This window comes from Zingiber officinale, chromosome 4A (genome assembly GCF_018446385.1).
Source record: "Zingiber officinale cultivar Zhangliang chromosome 4A, Zo_v1.1, whole genome shotgun sequence".
NCBI classification, from domain to species: Eukaryota; Viridiplantae; Streptophyta; class Magnoliopsida; order Zingiberales; family Zingiberaceae; genus Zingiber; species Zingiber officinale.
In genome coordinates this window covers 111,285,802-111,293,302 of record NC_055992.1, presented here as the reverse complement: position 1 = coordinate 111,293,302, position 7,501 = coordinate 111,285,802, and the positions used below count along the sequence as shown (strand labels likewise).

Genomic DNA, 7,501 nt, shown 5'->3' with positions numbered 1-7,501 from the left:
ACGACCCATAGCCGCCGCCGGCTTGGAATTTGTAGGAAGCATTGCAGTGCTTACATTTTGCACGCATTTCTCCCGACAGAAGAGTGACCTTCTCAAAATGTTTAGTAAAAATAGAAGACTTTAGAGGAGGAAGTTCCCGAACCTTAGAAGTAATTGCATCGGTACTTCCTTGTGTTTCGGGTGTCGGATTCGGAAGATGCTCGATCTCATCATCGGTGGATTGAATGTTGGGGTCCTCCTCCCGCGGATTCATTATTTGCTTTCCCTTCCGAGCTCGAGATGATGCACCTCCGCGGCCTCCTTCCATTGTAATTGAAAATTGAAAATAAAAGCGTGTAGAGATTAGAGAATACGAAAATGAGATTAAGAGTAGAGAAGATGTGTGTGAAAAATGATGAAATGAGCTCTCTATTTATAGAGTTTTGATAGTAACGGACACTAAATCATAGTCATTGATCAAAAAATGATCAAATGATCCTAACCGTTGGAAAAAATACCCAAAAAAAATCCTCCCAACGGCTATGAACCGCCGGTTAACCGGCGGTTCAAGCCGTTTAAAAAAAAAAATTGCGGCTGAACCGCCGGTTCAACCCGCCGGTTAACCGGCGGTTCGCCGGTTTTACAATCAATGAACCAGAACTGGCCCGACAACTTGCCGAGTCGGTTCCGGTTCGACCCAGCGAACAGGGTCAACGGGCAACCGACCCGTTGACCCGGTTACAGGCCCAGGCCGGGTCCGGGCCAGACCCGGCCCGGGGTCGGGTCTAGCCGAAACCTGTGCCGGCAATTTGCATACATTGCGATAGTCAATCAGTAATTGGTCGAGCACATAGTCATCTGTATAATGGTAAGTTTAGACATATACGTCGTAGACATAATATCATTAGACAACGACTCTCCACGGGAGTTATCACTGTTGACTATGTGAAGTCAAAGGATAACCTAGCGGATCCACTAACCAAAGGATTAAATAGAGAGTTAGTTGCAAGCTCATCATGAGGAATGAGTTTGATGCCATTGTCAACAATTAGTACAAAGGACACCCAACCTATGCTGACTGGAGATCCCAAGAACTAGGTTCAAAGGGGCAACTAATCTTCACTGACTAGACACACTGTGGGGAATAGCCCAATGAAACAGTGACTAGGCGAGGGTAAGTCGATGAGCTTTTAATGATCAAGAAGAGTATATGACAACTCTTGAGGGATCACCTATATGACAAAGAAGTGGGGCCGCTTCGAAGAGAATTGGAGGTACAATTCTTAGAGTTCATCACAGAACCAGGCGTGCTCATGGCCAAGAACGAACACACTCATGAGGACTGAATTGTATCAAGAAGAGTCTTGGGTGAGATTTGTCACTGCTTACACAAATGGCAGTATAGTTCAAGGATATCGTGTCTACTATCAACCAGTAAGCAACCAGATCTTCACAAGGGAAGGTTCAAAGGGTAAAACTTATCTATCATATACTTGACTCAACTATTGAATCCTATCACATACCCTATCTCCATTCATGTGTGGGATTGTTGAATAAAAGTAAATAGAGAAGAAGTGGAAGAGGAAAGAGGCTCCATTGTGAATGAGACTTTAGTCCCACATTGAGAGTTTCATGGCATGATGGTTGGTTTATATTGATTCACATGCATTGAGGATGTGAACAAATGCATGGGGAGAGGCTCTCTCTCATGCGTGGGTGCGCAGGGGGGTGCAAATCCAAGGCCCGGATTGTACTGAACCATGTTGACTCATGTGCGAGCACGACTTGCACGCACCGAATGCCGGACCGGTCGCGACAAAATTTGCCCAAGGGGAACAACCAACATTTTGCCACGTAAACCTTTTTGCTACTATGTAATGCAAAATCAAAACGGTCGAGCGATAATGAGTGAAACGGTGGGCGCAACACAAACTTCTCTCCACCTTCGTTCCCTCATCCTCTGTTGTGCAATTCTTGCTCGGCAGAGTGCCCGTGATAGGAATTAGGTATCACTCAGTTCACTGTGACCACTAGTGCTTGGTGAAGTTTATAGTCAACCGTTGTATCCTGGGAAATAGCGACCCAAGTAAACCTCGAAGTACTGTCGGAGGTGGGGCGAATCTGTTTCAAGGAAACTGCGTTAGTCGCAGGCCTTGGTCAGTTTTCCCGGTCAGTCTCTTTATCCGCCCCGATCGGCCTCTCCACTAGCCCAACCAGTCTCTGCCAGCCCTGATCTGCATCTCGCTCGGCCAACCTACCTGTCTGCTCGCTCGGTTGGCCAGTCTATTCGCCCGACCTGTCTGCCTGCTTCGCTCGGTCGGCCTGACTGCTTCGCCCAACCTGCATCATCCCGACCTGTCTGCCTGCTTTGCCCGATCTGTCAGTCTGCGTTCGGCCTGTCTGCTTCGCCCGATCGACTTGACTGCTTCGACCGGCTTGACTGACGCTTGACCTATTTGCTTAGACCGATTTGTCCGCACTTGGCCTAACTACTTCACCCGATCGGTTTGTTTGCCTGTTAGCTCGCTCGGCCTGCCTGTCTCTTGACTGCTTAGCTCGAAAATACAGACATGCTGCTCAGCAGATCTACCCACTCGTCGACTGAGTTCGATCAGCCGCTCTTCGGCATGTAGCAGAAACCAGTCCTTGCTGGTAACCTAAGATTATCCACTCAGGTCATCTCGATTATAAGTTGAATTTAGATTTTGTAATTTTAAATTCAGTTAAGTCTTCAAAAATCTCCGACAATATATTGTTTTGTCAATATATATATATATATATATATATATATATATATATATATATATAAATAGAAAACGTTTGATTTATTTAAGTCAATAATACTTTATAGATCCCTGTATAAGGGTACCATTTATATGAACTCATTCTAAATTTGGATAGGTTCGAGTAACAACGAGATGATTTGAGCCTTTGTTTCTCCATCCTCCTTGCCATATCCATCCCCATCTTGATAAAAAAACTGTGCTGCCCGAGGGATGTTAGCTGCTATATTCTTGAAATACTCCTCTAATGGAGAATCCCAACTGAGAGATCCATTCAATTCTCTCCAATATTTTCTTATCAATTCTCTTATTTTCCTCCTCGCCACTTTCTCTGAGACACCTTTCTCGTGCATGTAGCATTGAATACACGTCGCCACATCGCCTCTTTCCATTCATGCACATTGAATACACGTCGCCACATCGCCTCTTTCCATCTCATGCTGTAGTCAGTAAATGTTGTTTGATTCCAATTAATGTATATTGGTATGTGTGTATATATATTTACCCAGTAAATTAAATGTTGTTTGATTTCAATTAATGTATATTGGTATGTGTATATTTACCGTGGAAGTGCCCATATCGTCGTAAAGTCGGAAGAGCATGCTTGAGGAGCGTGTGATCGCATAATAACTGGAGAAACTTTTCAAGGCCTCTCCAGTTAAGTCTTTGCCCACACAGTAAGCAGTAAATAGAAGGAGTGGATTAGAGATTGACACCCATCCATTCTCCAAGTACACTTGGAGCTCGGGCGTTTGGCCATGGTGGAACCATTTTGCTTCCTCAAAGTATGCTTTGCATAGATTTCCCCACTGAAAATTTAATTCCAACAACTCATTCAATAATAAATAAGATGATGAAGAAGAAGAAAATTGAAATTTTATAATTTACTGCTGTCTTTAAGTCAGGCACAATGTCTAATTCCTTCTCCTTCATCACACGATAGCCTTCTTCGTGCACCAAGTTGAAGATGGCAAAGAAACATAATTTCATGTACTCTGGAAGCTTGTCCATGGCAGTTAAGTCCCATCTGCAACAAAACTCGCTCGAGCTTAGATAGTTGAGATAAGCATGGCTTGATGAATGATGATGATGAATGCGCGCTCTCACCTGTTGACGGCATCAGTGAAGAGCTGGAGTTCATCCAGGGTTCCATAGACATCGTAAATATCATCATACAATGCAATTAAACATACTGCATGCCTTTGCTTCAATCATTCTGCATCTCCGACTATCTGGTTCATAAGAGAAACCAAGTGCCCACGTGTAGTTCTCGAGTAATCTATCTCTGAAAAATGGCAGCTTCTCTGGAAGCCCGAGCTCTGACCACCATCTGCATGTAAAATGGAATTAAGCTTTGAAATTGTTATTGGATATACTCGTACAAGTTTTGATCTACAGAGGCAGTGCTTCCTATCAATGAAAGGTCATCACAAACACTTGTAGTATCTGTTGTTGTGATGCTACGAGTATGATATATAAAACTCATCATTCTTTTGCAGGTTTGATTAGTTGCTAGTTAATTTACCTGGAGAGCTCTCTGAGTTCACTCTTGTACATGTCCTGAACCAGATTGAAGTCGAGCTTAGCAAACTCCAGAAGGAGAGGGTTAATGTTGTTGTCGCCACTGCTACATGCTTCAATGAACCACCTGTGCTGCACTCTCTCCAACCGCCAATTCAGTGGAAGTTGCAGCGCATGGGCCATCTGTTCTCTGAGACCGCCAGTCTCAGGAACAGATCCCTCCTCCATGAATCCTTTCAGCTGCTTGGTTGCGAAATCCATGGCTTCCTTCAGCAAAGTCTCTCCTTCCTTTTCGAGGTAAGAAGCTTCGTACAGACTCAGAAGCCCTCTGATCTGATTCTCACAGCGAGCTTCGAAGTTTCCCTTCTCGTCTCTAAATGTCTCGAGCAAATCTAAGTAATTAATTTTGCATGATCAGAACTGTGAAGTTATTGGTTGATAAAGTGGGGTCAAGTGATTTGATTACCTTGTGAAACAGAGAAGCCATTTGCTCTGAGGAGCCGGAACAGCAGCGCTGTGGCGTGCAGATCGTCCTTCAGCTGCGAGCTCACGTGGTCTAAAGAAGCGTGAAGACGACTTAAAACGTCTGCAATCTCGTCTTTGAAGTGGTAAGCCACTCCGAGCTGTTGCAGGTGGTCGATCAGTTGAAGCTGCTCTGCAACTCGCTGCTTCTCGCGTATTAGATTCCTTGTCTGTTCCGTCAGTACTTTTATTCTCTCGCGTTTCTCTTCTTGTTGCACCTATACACAAAACAAAACACAACAATTAAAGGTTACAAACAAAAATTTAGAAGCGACGACGACGACGACGACTGTATATACACTCACATACCGTGGAGGTGTTCGTGAGGGATTGCCGACGCTCGTCCGTCCATAGGCTTGGCTGATAATTCCCCGACCTCCGCAACGGAGCTACATGACTAGTGGCACTGCATGATCGGACCTGCAGAGTTCGCCCGAACGACCGTCGGTCACACTGCTCGACGTCAGCAACGATCATCGGGCGGTGAGGGAAGACGGATATCATGGGAGCGCAGATAGACATTGCTTGACGAGTAGCCATTTACGCTCTTGTTTACGATCAATATAACTTGAATCTTAACTCCAATTTGGTGGAATGAGAAGAACAAGTGCAGCGTGTGTATATATATATAGCGCAATTAAGACTGGCGTTATGCTACAGAAGCTCATTAAAAATAAATATTAAACGTTTAGCAGGTGAAATTTAGTTTTTAATTAAAAATGGCAGTTTGAAGACGCTATACAGAAATTCCATAGGAGTAAAAATTGATATAAACAAATGACTCGATCATTCTTTTTCTAGTTTAATTTATAAGGTTAAACTACTGCGTATATGACATGAATTTTTATTTTTTATTTTAAAATGCGCACATAACTAATAAAATAATATTATGGTGGTTACGATGTCGATTTCCTTAATACTTGAGAGAAAAATTAAGGATAGTTTAAATTATCAAATATATAATCCTAGTTATATGATTACTAAATATTTACATAATTAAAATTATAAGGAATAAAATATAATTTAATATTGTTTGATTTAACTTTAGATATTTATTTGGAGATTTTAATATATAATTTTGTTTAATATTTACTCTTAGTTCAATAGTCCTCTTAATTATTTCTTAAAAAATTTTTATAGATATTTTGACCTCTAAAATACTTATCCCTAATAAAATTTAAATTACACTCTTAATTATTTCTGAGAATATTTTTATAATATTTTGATGGACACATTTAGAATGCGGATCATTGTTTTCATTTCAATAAATTGTTATAATAAACAAAAAGTTCATTAAGGGGAGTGTTAATTGGAATTAATGCATTCATTGTAATTTTCAAAGATATACCTATTATATATTCGAGAAGATTAGCATTATAAGATAAATATAACGGTTTATGGGAATATTATCATTGATAATGTAATGCGTTAACGTGAGAATATATATATGTCTGATTTAGAAGAAAGTATCGAGCAATTCAATTTTCCACTAAAATCTTTTTCTTCTATTCTCTTCTTCTCATTATTCTACAAAAATATATTTCCAACTAAGGTATCATGTGTGATCCATCCGAAAGTGGAGAAGATGGCTAACTAAAAAAAGTAGCTTTGATGATTACTTGAAAACTTCGATTTAAAAAAAGTTGACTCCCAGTGGTCCTGCATGTCAAAAGGAACATTACTTACCAGACTAGGGAAGGGGTCCCCGATGTAAGTTCTCCGACGCTCAAGTCAGTGATCGAGTTGAGTAGATGAACAGTAAGAGGAAACTGTAGGTATGAGTGTGTAAAATAACGTAGCATCACGTACCTCCACCTATAGATGGAAACCCCCTTTTATAGTGTTACTGTTTGTCTGTACACGAATCTCAAAGCGTGTCAAAAAAAGGACAGACCATAAAGATGTTCTGACATCTTTCTCAAAATGGACTTACAATCTCTACATTTGGTAGAGAGCAAGCTTCTGATGTACAACTTGTAGGGAGAATATTCTCTGTCCTCAATGACATAAAAGACAAAAAAGGAATATAAGGTCATTGAGTTGAGAAACTCACAATATGCTTACATGGCCAACTGACAGAGTTCCCTGTGACCCGATCGACAATCACTCATAAGGAACAACCGATCAAACTTATAGAGTGTTGTTGGAAACTCGTCCTTCACTCGACCTATTTAGCCAAAGGGTTCAATCGAATCGGGCGTTCATTCTGTTCGATTGAAATATATAGTTTCGATTGGCTGAACTATTCGACCCAACTAGCTAATCATGCTATCTCCAAGTGGTAAATAAGTCTTGGCTCCGGAGAGTGCTGCTCATCTTGAATTATTCATCAATATTTAGGGATTCGACGTTCGATCAACTTAGTGGTCTGGTCGGATAATCTGATGGATTTGGTGTCTGATCTACCCGATGGTCCGGTCGGATAACCTCTTGATTGCGATGATCGGATGAACAATACCAAAGACACCTTTAAAGCCTTGGAACAGTACCGAAGACACCTTCAAAGACTTGGAAGACGTCTTCGATGAACAATATGAAGGTGCCTTCCAACCCATAGAAGGCGTCTTCCAGTGACCGTTAGCAAAGATAAGGTTTTATTTTCGACGGATAAGACTTATCTGATGGAAGGCGCCTTGGATCATCTTGGAGGCGCTTTCCATCCTCGAATAGAATTTTTTTAGGGGCTATAAAATGGG

At 41.5% G+C, this 7,501-nt stretch overlaps 1 protein-coding gene across 1 annotated transcript; it reads right to left on the bottom strand.

The window, feature by feature from the left end:
- Window positions 1–3,632: 3,632 nt before the first annotated feature.
- Window positions 3,633–5,420, bottom strand: LOC121970592 ((+)-epi-alpha-bisabolol synthase-like). Its single transcript, XM_042521395.1, has 5 exons — window positions 5,115–5,420; window positions 4,750–5,023; window positions 4,288–4,675; window positions 3,870–4,092; window positions 3,633–3,789 (listed from the first exon to the last, which is right to left on the bottom strand). Exons 1-4 carry the CDS (start codon window positions 5,343–5,345, stop codon window positions 3,933–3,935), a joined length of 1,053 nt encoding a protein of 350 aa, XP_042377329.1. The 5' UTR covers window positions 5,346–5,420; the 3' UTR covers window positions 3,633–3,789; window positions 3,870–3,932.
- Window positions 5,421–7,501: the final 2,081 nt, after the last annotated feature.

What these genes read in the sequence shown, in the direction of transcription:
- LOC121970592 (XM_042521395.1), bottom strand. Translation starts at nt 5,345, where the DNA reads ATGGCTACTCGTCAAGCAATGTCTATCTGCGCTCCCATGATATCCGTC. An exon ending in CCCTCACGAACACCTCCACG is followed by an intron (nt 5,024 to 5,114) that starts GTATGTGAGTGT and finishes TTTTGTGTATAG; the next exon opens with GTGCAACAAGAAGAGAAACG. An exon ending in TGGCTTCTCTGTTTCACAAG is followed by an intron (nt 4,676 to 4,749) that starts GTAATCAAATCA and finishes TTAATTACTTAG; the next exon opens with ATTTGCTCGAGACATTTAGA.